General features: G+C 44.1%; 2 protein-coding genes across 2 annotated transcripts; both read left to right on the top strand.

Moving 5' to 3' along the window:
- The first annotated feature begins 3107 nt into the window (after positions 1 to 3107).
- LOC136520920 (probable inositol oxygenase) lies at positions 3108 to 7602 on the top strand. Its single transcript, XM_066514598.1, has 10 exons — positions 3108 to 3290; positions 3414 to 3519; positions 5857 to 6143; positions 6250 to 6309; positions 6403 to 6455; positions 6605 to 6727; positions 6817 to 6886; positions 6994 to 7072; positions 7169 to 7250; positions 7352 to 7602. The coding sequence occupies exons 1-10, from the start codon at positions 3260 to 3262 to the stop codon at positions 7376 to 7378; spliced, it is 918 nt and encodes a 305-aa protein (XP_066370695.1). The 5' UTR covers positions 3108 to 3259; the 3' UTR covers positions 7379 to 7602.
- LOC136520921 (uncharacterized) lies at positions 3531 to 5847 on the top strand. Its single transcript, XM_066514599.1, has 2 exons — positions 3531 to 3953; positions 4066 to 5847. The coding sequence occupies exon 2, from the start codon at positions 4759 to 4761 to the stop codon at positions 5104 to 5106; it is 348 nt and encodes a 115-aa protein (XP_066370696.1). The 5' UTR covers positions 3531 to 3953; positions 4066 to 4758; the 3' UTR covers positions 5107 to 5847.
- Positions 7603 to 12442: the final 4840 nt, after the last annotated feature.

Below are 12442 nucleotides of genomic sequence, written 5' to 3'. Positions count from 1 at the left end.
GTTGTCCGAGCTCGGTTCAGCTTTAACAACAGACTGGCGACAAGTGAGTGAGTCACTGACCTCCGATACGCGTGTGATGAAGTGAAGCGTCGGTCCCCTGCTGGAGACAACCAAGACAAGCAGATAAGATTCGGCGTGGCACGCAGCAGGTACGTATCACCGCCATGGCTTTAGGCCTTGTGCCAATTGTCGTGTGTAGCATCGTAGCCGTGTCAAATATTCGAAGGGCTGAGATGAGAAGAACAAGAGGCGTTTAGGGTCAAATCCGTGCCACCGAGACCCAGTTCAGATCACATAGTTAATAGTTAGCTGCTAGCAATCAGCTCCTTGGATCCAAACATGTCTAACTAATTGTTAACTAAATAACCAGCTAACAACTATTTTATTAGTTGATCAAACTAGCTAATAGCGGCTAATATTAGCTACGAACTATTAGTTAGTTATAGTAACTATTAGCAGCTAGCTAATACATACCTAAATAGGGTCTAAATAGAGTAAGAAAAATAACCTCCTAACCTCCGCGAAAGAACTTATAGAAGAACAACGGTAACAATTTCACCTCGGACAGTCTAGGTGTACTCTTAATTTAATTTTTTTACGAACGAAAAGTCATCTCTTTGCTGTGTGAGATACCACTAATAGGAATTTATGTATTCGAGAGAGGACTGGTAGAACGTATCTAAGCCCCTATTTGGATCTCACCAGTTTTTAAGGATCTAGTTTTTGAAAATTAGGTGGGATCTAAACAGACTAGTTTTTGTCTAGTTTCTTACGTCAGTTTTTGCTAGATTCTTAAAAACTAGCAAGCTGTTGATACTCAGCTTTTGTCAGTTTCTTGTGACCCTGTGAGCAATAAATGAAGCCAGATTATTAAAAACTAGGGATCCAAACACCCTTACCAATTTTTGCTTAGAATCTAGATTTTAGAAACTAAAGGTAAAAACTAATTTTTAAGAATCCGAAACTCATCCAAACAGGTCCTAAAGTAACCGCTTACAAACTTATTACCATATACTACTAATATAACTTATAACTAGATTGTCAATGTCGTTGGCATGTGGTTTGTTACGGGAACATTTCGCCAACATTGACAAGCTATTATTAAATATTTATCATAATGCATGTATATTTATTTTTTAATATTTATTTTACTTTATTGACATGGCGGCATATAGTATTTATGTTTATTTTTAAATTGATAGTAGTCGACCTAGGTAATTTAGAAACACATATAATGCGGGTTATGGTTATTGAAGTATTTTTTCCCCACAATAGTTTTTATTGATATTTAGATGTAATTTGTGAGATATTTTGTTTATTTTTAAAACAATAGGTGTGGGATAATTTTAGATAAATTGGAGGGTTTATTTTGTATTATCTTTTATAATAATAGCATATGTAGGTAATTTAATATCTAATTATGGTGTCATTTCATATCATCATTTATAATCGTAAGGTGCACGATTTAGATGAAAAATCCATTATATATGCATATTTAGGGTGACTTTATGTATTTTTCAAAAGAATAGTAGTGGATAATTATTTAGAAAACCAAAATAAATCCAATGGTTATTGTTAGCCATGATGATGATACTCTCTCCGTCCAGGAAAGAATATAACTATGGGTTGCGTGCCGGTAAAAGTAGTCCATGTTTAACTAAGTTTTTATTGAATACTATTCGTATTTATGGCTCTAAATTAATTTCTTACAAAAATACATTTCGTAATTAATCTAATGGTATTCATTTGATATCATAAATATTAATATTTTTTATATCTATAATTAGTCAAACTTAAGATTCTAAAACATGACACTGTGCTAGAATTGTATTCTTTCCTGGACGGAGGGAGTACACTATAAGATTAGAAGCCAGATGTTTCTGATTATATGAGAACCTTTTGGATTTATCTTTTACCTAGCGCATCTCATGAGGATTAATGTGGAAGCTCCGCCAAAGGCCTCCACTAGTGATATTTATAAATTTATGATTTATCATTTTTTAGTGCTTCTCGTGACGAAGACTTCGTTGGAGGTCTCTAATTAATAATATTAAGATAGAAAAATACATTAACATCCACAACATCAAAATAGTTTCATCTAATTTTCTATAAAAAATATTTAAAAACATCTATTTGAACTTATAGGTATTATAACATACCTTCTTGATTTTTTTCAATAAGAAAATTGAACAATTTGGGATTTTTTGGCCATATGGAAAGCACCAGCACCGACACATTTCGTCTGCGACTGCGATGGAGATAATGGCTCCGTTCGCTTCGCCGAAAAAACAAGTCGAACACCGTTTCAGCTGATTTGTTATGAGAGAAACATTATTCTACCTGAAAAAATAAGCTGAAAAATATAGATTATAAAACAAGCGAACATGATTAATGTGAGTTCTCCCTCTCAAGCCTTGTCCAAGAGGCCAAGACAATGCACGTGCTGCTTCAACTAAGGCCATTTTGATACCGTTTAACTTCACTAGTGAATCAATTTTTATTGGAAAATCAGCTTTACCAATAGAGCTAAATCTGCTTTTTTTTAAATGTTTAATAAAACGCTTTTCATGAAAGAGGACAGAAAGAAAGCTACGAAAAACTAATATTTTCAGCTTCAAATGTGAGAGGAGCTGAAAACAGCTTCTAGAGAGAAGTTGTTTTGTCCAGACCCGTTTATTAGGAGAAGCTGAAAACATCTTTGTAAAACTTGGACCGAAGCTGTACCAAACACACCCGAGTATTTATTTAGCTCCCAGCACAGAGGGAGAGGAGGAGGCAGATGAGAAGAGGGGAAATTAAATAAATCCGAGAAAAGAGTAGGAAGAAAAAAAGGCTACTAGTCAATAACAAGCATGCAAGCGCAGGGGAGAAAGAAGGGGCAGTACCTACCACAAGGAGAGTGAGGTGTCGCTGTCATCCACAGGCGCAGCTCCACGCCATGGCTGAGTCACCCCCCGTGTCCTAGCACATCCGGATCCCCAGGCTCCGGCGGATAACGCCACCCGTCGGCTGGGATCTCCCGCGCTCTGCTTTCCTTCTCCCCTGCCGCGTCACCCACAGCTGTTGCCCGGGCCTCACAAGCTACCTTTGCCGGCTGACACCGGGGCCCCGCGCCCCGCGGCCTCCTGCTATAAATACCGCGGATTTTGCCTCCGGAAGCAGGCCATCGCTGTTGCCGTGTTCTTGGACTCTGTTTCAGTTCGTGCTGCCATTTTCGTCAAGGCTAGCTTCTTTTTTTTCGCGCAGACCGGGGAAGAAGATGACGATCACCATTGAACAACCTCAGCTCGGTGAGCTTCTGTGTTTCGTTTTTCTTTGTTTGTGTCTTCTCCCTGTTTGGCTGGCTGGTGTAATGGCGGTGGATGATGCGAGAAGTTTCGATCGTTTCCTGATGATGAATGGTCATGGTGCAGATGTGGTGCCGGAGAGGAAGGTCCCCGCCGGCGGCGACCCCGCGGAGCTGGTGCTCGACGCCGGCTTCGTCGTGCCGGACGCCAACGCCTTCGGCAATACCTTCAGGTAAAACAGCCTAATAACTTCGTTCGGTGTGTTCTTGGCCTCTTGGGGATCGTCGACGCCAAAAATCAAAAGCCAGCAGCTGAGAGAAAAGTAGTGATCCGCTTCTCCTTTCCTTTCGACGGTCGAGACGGGAACAGATGCGTGACGGCCTTTTCCCCCTCGTGTCCTTAATAAAATTTTACGAGTTAAATAAACTGACGGTTCTTAGACTTACGGTTCATGCCACGTAGTCTACGAACTCTTAAACTCAAAATAGGGTTCTTAAACTCTTGTTAAGTCGTGCACCACAAGTTTATACTCTTTTATGTAGCTACTGAATAAAATTTTATAAAAAAACACCCTATCATTGTCATCTCGTATCTTCCAGTGCCTCTAAGGGTAGGCCATGAGGTGCGACGGCCGAGGGTCCAAATGGAAGAGGAGCCCAAGCCCAGGTATATAAACACACAGGTCCTATAGTCCATTAAATATTAGCAAACTAATAAGAAGAGAGACATAAAACTGGTTAGACGGTCTAAAAAGACAACATTGACATTTCTTTTCTAGTTTTTTTCCTCACGGCCCTCGGGTAGAGAGGAGGCGAGGAGTCACGCTGCACACAACACACTCTGATCGTGAGTTCGGGATGTGCACCTTACACGCACGGAGCTGGCGAGCCGCGCCGCCACGAAAAGCTAGACTACCGGAGACACGGACACGACGCACGAAGACGGCGACCAGGCAGGGCTCCACGACGACGACATCTTGATTCTTTGCTTCTTATGAATTGCGATCACCGATTAGTTGTTTAGACCTAAGGTATTTTTTCCTTTTTATTTTTAATCCAAATTAATTATTTGTATAGTATTTCAGACTTCTAATACTTTGTACCCATATAGTCATATTTTTCTTCTAATTTACATGTTAGAATTTTAGAATGTTACCTAAGAAACATTTGTCATGGGTGAGAAAAGAAAACGAATATATTATTTTTTTAATCTACATTATTCCTCGATAATTATCATACATCTACAAATATATTCCTTAATCTATATTGTTCCTCGATAATTATTAGACATGTTAAATTAAAAATATGTTATTGAATTTGCTTTCGTTTTGCAAGTAAAATTAGCGCCTATATATTATAAGATTTTATATATGGTTAAGAGGGCCCGTTACGACGAGATCGCCAGAGGCCCTTAAAATTCTAGGACCGGCATTGCTCATGGCCAACGTGGCACCTACACCAAGCTCATCCGCATGCAGGAGCAGGCGCACGAGGCGACGCTCGTCAACACCCACCGCAGCAGCGCCAGGCCCTCCAGTGCCCACAACTCCACCATCCTGCTGCTGGACGAGGTCACCAGCACGCTTGACTCCGACTCAGAGAAGCTCAGGCAGGAGGCGCTGGACCGCTTTGTGATCGGGTGCACCAACCTGGTGATCGCGCACAGGCTCGTGGTCCTTGAGCCCGAGGTAGTTGCTGGCAAACGCCTTGAACGCCTCGAAGTCGCAGAGTGTGAACTGGATGTGGGCGTCCAGCTAGCCCGAGCGCAGCACCGCGGCGTCGATGGCGTCCTTGCCCCCGCGCATGGTGAACACCCATGACGTGCTCCTCGCCACAGCACGACACGTCGACGAGGACAAGCGAGCGCGGGGTGGTGTGCAGGAGCAGCGCGCGGAGTTCCTCGTTGGCGCGTGACAGGTCGATGTCGTACCCTAGGAACCTCGCCATGGCCGCGCGCGAACGTGGACTTGCCGGTGCCCGGCGAGCCATGGAGGAGGTAGCTCCCAAGCTAGATGCGACCTAGGCGGTGGTAGTAGGCGCGGCCCTTGAGGAAGCCGACGCCTAGCGCGTCGCGCCCGTGGCCGCGTCCACGTCGGCGTTGGCGAACTGTCGTAGCTCGCGGTGGTGTTGCTCCATCTCGTCGGCCACGGACTCCACGTGCTGCAGGTACGCGGGGCGGTCGTGGCGGCGCACGCGCAGCACCAAGCGCTCGCCGCACCCTCCGCCGGTACCGTCATCGCCCGCTCTCGTCCTCGTGCCATGGCCTGCATGGGAACAGCTTGGCCTATGCTCCCAAAGATTTCTGGGTGTCCATGGCAGTGGCCCCACATGCACCCATGATATTTTTGTGGCCACTGTGCCTATGCCAACACGGTGGATTTATTTATTGATTCTCTCTTTTTATTTTTTATATACGCGATTAATTTTTCCTTCCTAGCCCTGGGCTGTGTGGCTCTGTTAGCATGGATGGATTAGTTTGATTTTTACGAAAACTAAAACGAAAAGAAAAAGAAAAAGAAAAAGTAGGAGCTGAATCGGGAATCCTGAAGTCCCCTGAACCCATGCTGCAGGAACTACGACGCGGAGTCGGAGCGGAAGCAGACGGTGGAGGAGTTCTACCGGGTGAACCACATCAGCCAGACGTACGAGTTCGTGTCGCGGATGCGGGCCGAGTACGGGCGGCTAGACATGACGGAGATGGGCATCTGGGAGTGCATCGAGCTGCTCAACGAGTTCATCGACGACAGCGACCCGGACCTGGACATGCCCCAGATCGAGCACCTCCTCCAGACCGCCGAGGCCATCCGCAAGGACTACCCCGACGAGGACTGGCTCCACCTCACAGGCCTCATCCACGGTACTATTGCTTGTGCTTGCTGTTGATACAACTGCGTGTCGTCACTGAAACATGGGCCGACGGATTCCTAACTCTAATGACAAGGTTAATTAATTGCCATTTTCAGACCTGGGCAAGGTGCTGCTGCACCCAAGCTGTGGGGAGCTCCCTCAGTGGGCTGTCGTCGGTAAGAAGTGAAGACCTGACACTGCAAGAAAAACTTCACGTCTTCTAGACGCATAACCCTCAAAACTCCGCCTCTGAAACTTGTAACTTTCAGGTGACACCTTCCCCGTCGGCTGCGCATACGACGAGTGCAACGTCCACTTCAAGGTAAGCAATTGGAGGATGCAGGCCAAAATCAGACAACTCACACCAGTCCGGTGCTGTAGGCATGTATAGCGTCTGGAACTGGGTGCTCTGCTCTGTTCACCCCTGACTCTGAATTCTGAATCCAAATGAACGAACGTCCATTGTTGCAGTACTTCCAGGAGAACCCTGACTACCACAACCCCAAGCTCAACACCAAGCTGGGGGTCTACTCCGAGGGCTGCGGCCTCGACAACGTGCTCATGTCATGGGGCCATGACGACTACATGTACCTGGTCAGTATCTATACGCTTTCTCCTGCCGCAGTGTGTTTTGAAAAAGAAAAATGCTGACATGTGCGTGTGTGTTCATCTCATCTCGTCAGGTGGCCAAGGAGAACAAGTGCACCCTTCCTTCCGCGGGGCTGTTCATCATCAGATACCACTCGTTCTACCGTAAGCCCCCTGGATCGCTCATCCTCTCTTCTTTTTGTATATATGTATATACAGAACGAAAGTTTTCAGAAGTTACAAGTCAGGATACATTCATTTCATTTATGCAGCCCTGCACAAGCATGGAGCCTACATGCACCTGATGAACGAAGAGGACAAGGAGAACCTCAAGTGGCTGCATGTGTTCAAGTAAGACAAACAACACCAGATCATTCGGTTGCAGATACTTGATACAAGTATATAATTAACAACTGGTGCGCGCTGTCCTTTTTCTTGTTGCTGCAGCAAGTATGACCTGTACAGCAAGAGCAACGTCAGGATCGACGTGGAGAAGGTGAAGCCCTACTACATGTCCCTAATCGACAAGGTATGTGCTGTACTATATGTGTCCATGCATTTGGCGTCAGAGAACCACAATTCTGATATGTATGAGCTTTACTTGTCTGAATTTTTTCCCCTGCAATGCAGTACTTCCCGGCCAAGCTAAGATGGTGAAAACTGAAAAGGGCGGCCTGGAGGGGAGGGGAAACCCCAAGAGCTGTCCCAAGTGTCCATGTACCATGTAGACTACGAAAATACAGTATATGTGCCATGTACGATCTTTTTTATACAAGAGTCGAGTCGAGAGTGTACCCATTTTGTATCGTGCAGATCAGAGGTCCATGCCATGCAATGCAATTTCGAATAAAACTTGCGTGCGTTTGTTCCTCGCATGTGTACGTCGTTTTGTTCTAGTGAGTATTCCCCAAACTTGTGGTGTGAAAGTGCCTGCTGGCTGCTCTTCAACACTAGTACTAATAGTAGGGAAACTTCAAAGAGTACTAGAGTAGTATCTGGATGGGCTTTCCAAATCCAGAACCAGGATCAGTCAAAGTTTGTGGTTGTTGCTTTGGGCCTCTTTGACGGGCCTGAATCTGATCCTAAGAAAGGCCATTGATCCGGTCCATGATTTGCCACAGTTGAAGTTGAAGTTGAAGGAAGAAACGCAGTACAACAGGGGGTAAATTTGGGCACGATTGGTTCTCTGGATAGACTTTGCCTTGCTTTGCTAAGACAGAACTAGTGTTTGGTTTCCTGATAAGATTATAACTAGGGGTTTGTGCTTGCTGGTGGATGAGAGCCAAATGGGCTCACTCATGCTGGCAAAGTTTTTTTTTTGGCCAAGCGAGGCAAGATGAGCAAAGCTAGCAAAGAATCAAACGTGCCCTTTGTTGTATAACATCATTCAAGTTCCGCTGAAATTTGGGTTATGCTCGTGCTTATGCTGATTTGTTGTGAGAGAAACATGTTGTCCGTTCGCTGAAAAGTACTGCTGAAGTAGTGCTGCAGAACAGGGCTATTTTTGCCAAGAGGACATATTTCAACTATAGACATTATAGATATTAAAATAGTATTTTTCTAGGAGTGGATGTGAGAGAAGTTAAAAGTGATCATTATGCACATAACTATTATACCACAACCTTAATGGTTAACTTTTGCATACAAAGTCAAATTGTGACAAACTTTATATTAAAAATTATAGAGCTCAATGAGATCTATAACTTTGTAGATGATAATTTTTTTAATTAAAAATATTCAGTGTCAAAATTTCTTTTAAAATTTTATATTTTGAAATTTAAAAATTAGAATTTTTAAACGACCTAAGATGTTGGCATGGTCTATATAAAAGTTGTAGTTTCAATACAGTCTATAATTTTGTAGTTAATAATTTTGTTCCCTAAAGTCATTTAGAGTCCTAAATACTCGGTTTATTTTCTCATATTTTGAAATCAAACTTTATAATTTTAAAACGACTTCCGTATAGATCGTGTCTAGTCATTTAAAATTCTAAATTTTGAATTTTAAATCCTAAATAAAATAAAATAGATATTTAAGGTTCTAAATGTGCTTACTTGTCTGATTTTTCTTTTATCCGGTGCTTCCCAGCCAAGCTAAAGAGTAATGACAATGCTACAAACAGAACGTCCGACGCCAGCACTCCTTCCAGACGAACGCATGGCGTGACATGCACCACAACTTTGACTCCCCCCCGTCTCTTATTCTCATTCGGACACCGCTCACTCCGTTCGGCCTTCTCCAACACGCCTTGACCCTATGCCGCTCGCTCGCTCCTCGCTCATGTGCCGTCGCATGCCCCACCTGCGCAGTTCACTCCTCGTTTCTCTCTCCCGCCCGTCGCGCGCCCCACCCACACCTCACTCCTCGCTTTGGCCGCCCACTCGCTCTCATAGCATGTGTCGCCCGCCAGGCTTAGCAAGGCAGGTGTTGATGGCGCTGGCTGGTGATGGTGCTCGCGCGCGCCGCTGGGGCTGGGTGCCGGTGGTGCTCGTGCACCGCTGACTCCGACCCCGACGGCTGGAATCGACCAGCCCAGGCTTTCCCTCCGCTATGATGCAAATGTATGTTTCAGTCATTTCAAAGTTATGTTGCAGTTGTTTCTTATGGATGTTGCAAAAATAGATCGGGGATGTTGTATATGTTGCAAGTGTTTCAGAGACATGTTGCAAGCGTTTGTTCAAAATATTTCATCTGTTTCAGATGTATATTTTGATGCAGATGTTTGCATATGTTTCACACATATGTTGCAACAACATGTTCCATATGTTTTATTTGTTACACACGTATGTTGCAAGTATTATACCTGGATATTGCATATGTTACAATAATTATGTTGCAAGTGTATGTTCTAAATGTTTTATCTGTTTTAGTTGTATGTTGTAATAGTTTTATCTGAGTGTTGCAAAAGTAGATCTCAATGTAGGGCTGTTTAGCGAGGAAGAGAGCTAGTGCAGGAGCCATGGTGGCATCGGCTGTAAGATGGCGGCAGCGCTCCACCGGAGGACGCACAGGCGTCCGCGCTGGTGCCCGCGGCCCGTTCCCGTACGACATGCTCCCTCCGCTGGCCCCGCCAGAGGTACTGTAGCAGAAGCTTGTGGCATCTCCCCATGCAATAGAGATGCAGACCCTGGCTATGGAGGTGACATGGGCACGATGAGGTTGAGACCCCTACGGAGCGAGCGGGCTCCCCTACGTGGGTGCGGCGGACGTTGTGTTACGCGAGGGACAGGATAGGCTACGGCGGAGCTGCGTCCGGACACGGGCCTAGGCCTGAACGTCCGAGCGCTGGTTATTCCGAAAGAGTAAAGACGGCGAAAAGGGCGCCCTGGACCTGGAGGGAAACCCTCAAGAGCTTACTTGTGTGATGGGCTTTCCAAAACCAGAACCAGGAACAGTCCAAGTTTGTGGTGGTTGCTTTGGGCCTCTTTGATGGACATGAAGACTAAGAAAGGCCCTCCTCCATCCAGCCCATTATTTGGCACAGTTGAAGACAGGTCGTCGCGGCAGAGATTATTGCGAGGTACTGTACGAGCGTACGTGTGTAGTCGTATGTTTTGGTTTTCTAGCACCAAATTCTGTACCTTACGCGAGGGTCGTGGTAGTCGCAATCGCACACGTAGACGACCAAATCAAAATAAAGCTGTCTCCCGTGCGGCAGGATCGCGCGTTTCTGACGCCGACGGACGGCTCATCTCCACTGGACAAGAGCACGGCGTGTGGGGTGAGCCAACACAGCCTGCTTTTCTTTGGGCATTGAAGACTTGGCTCGCACCCAATCAAAAGGGGACGGACGTTCCGGGACTGTTTAGCTGGCATTAAAGTCGGCTGATAAGCCGGCTGAAACTGATTTATTGTGAGAGAAGAATACTGTAGATTCTAGCTGATAAGTTTAAGCGAACAGGCCTTCCGTCTCGCTTCTGACGTAACGAAGCACGTCCGTTATCTTGGTCATAAAACTAAAGCAGGGCGCAACGTTCCCGCGCCATGGAGGTGGAGCGTAAAAAGGTTACCTTTTGTATCCCATGATCCGATTTAGATGTCATTGACCATATAATAAATTGGTATACAAACTAGCATGTAAGAATAGACAGATGATGTCGGTAGAAGTACAACGTCCTAAGTTCTATGTTCCGCGTCTAAAATCCTAAGGGGTGCAAAAGCTCTTATGTGTAGACAAATAACCTAAAAAACAATGGAAGATAAAAAATAAGCATTGTTTTGGAACATGGGAATTTTCTCCCCTTGAGACATTATTTTAGAAAATTTACAGCGCATCTTCATTTCAAATTATCTCCCGTTGAGCCATCTGTTGTAGAATTGCCACAATTGAACATTTGAAAACAATTCCTTTCTTTAAAACACCGGTGCGGCTTTGCGGCACCCACCACACCCTTCTCGGAGTTAATCCCCTAGAAGCTGAGAGCGAAATTTGAATTCATAAACACAATAACAATTGAGAGTGAAAGATTAGTGCCTAGAAGTATATGACATAACTCACCTAACGTGTATATAATGTCAAAATGCAGTGGCTAGAAGTATAAAGCAGGATGACTCACCTGACATATATTTGTATATGTCAAAATGTAATATTCTTATATAAATATTGATCTAAACGAGCTTATGGAAGGAAGAGAAGAAATGAATCTGTCATGTGATTTATCATAAATACAGATAATAAGAGATTTCAGTCAAAAGGTAAAATATAGAGCTATGTATCGGAAGATGGTCTAGAGAATTAGGAGAAAATGTGCCATCAGAAGGCACAATCAGGTATAGCAAAAATGCAGCTATGAAAATAGAAAGTACATGTTCGTTTAGAAATATCATGGCAGTTAACAGGAACATACTGTTCAATGCATTTTTCGTGGACATGCTGAACATTTGATTTCTATGCTTGGTCAGCTTCTACCGGCTCCCCAGATAATGTGACAAAGAGCCAGTACACTGTAAGTTATAGTTTGGATTAGATTCTTCAAGTATACATTAAAGTTCTGCAAGACCAATCTCAGTGACTTGGAAAGGATGACAAAATTCACATTTTCAGGTGCTGACCATGGACCCATGGTTGTTTATTATGTATTTGTGTTCAAGATCATATTAGCATCTTGCATTTCAAAATATTCATAAAGGAGTGTAGATAGGAAATGACTCTTATATTGTGACTGATCATTTGATCGTTTGCATCTCTAATTCTCTGTTATGGTCATCCATTACATTTGGCTCTCTTTTCAATGTCGTTTGAAGAGGTTGTATGCTTATTATCTGACAGAACAATACACATTTAAGAGTGGGTCTAGAGAAAGTATGTTTCTAAATAACTTCTCAAAAAAGAAAAGAAAAAAGAGGTTGTTAAGATATAATAGAATTTCATCAGTTTTCGTTCAAGGTCATTGCTGCCACAATCCTAATCTCGAGGGCTGTCAGGAGATTGTGACTCGGAATGTAAGATTACATCTCGTTAGATTTCTTGACCCCACTTCTGTTTCCTAGTCCTGATGTTCCATGAGATTCCATCTTTGTAACTCAACAAAAAGAAAATCTTGCCACATCAATCGACACTTATTCTGACAAGCCATTAGTTATTAACAATGCTAGAAGTCCAAATTTCTGCAAGAATGGAGGTAAGTACCAGGAATGTGAACATGAGGATCCAGTTGTTGGACCATGGTGCTAACTTGTGGCAGAACCGCCTAATCTAATGCCTCACAGGAGTGCTCGTCT

Source organism: Miscanthus floridulus, chromosome 18 (assembly GCF_019320115.1).
Source record: "Miscanthus floridulus cultivar M001 chromosome 18, ASM1932011v1, whole genome shotgun sequence".
In the NCBI taxonomy this organism is placed as follows: Eukaryota; Viridiplantae; Streptophyta; class Magnoliopsida; order Poales; family Poaceae; genus Miscanthus; species Miscanthus floridulus.
The sequence above is the reverse complement of the archived record's forward strand: the minus strand, read 5'-3'. Positions and strand labels throughout refer to the sequence as shown.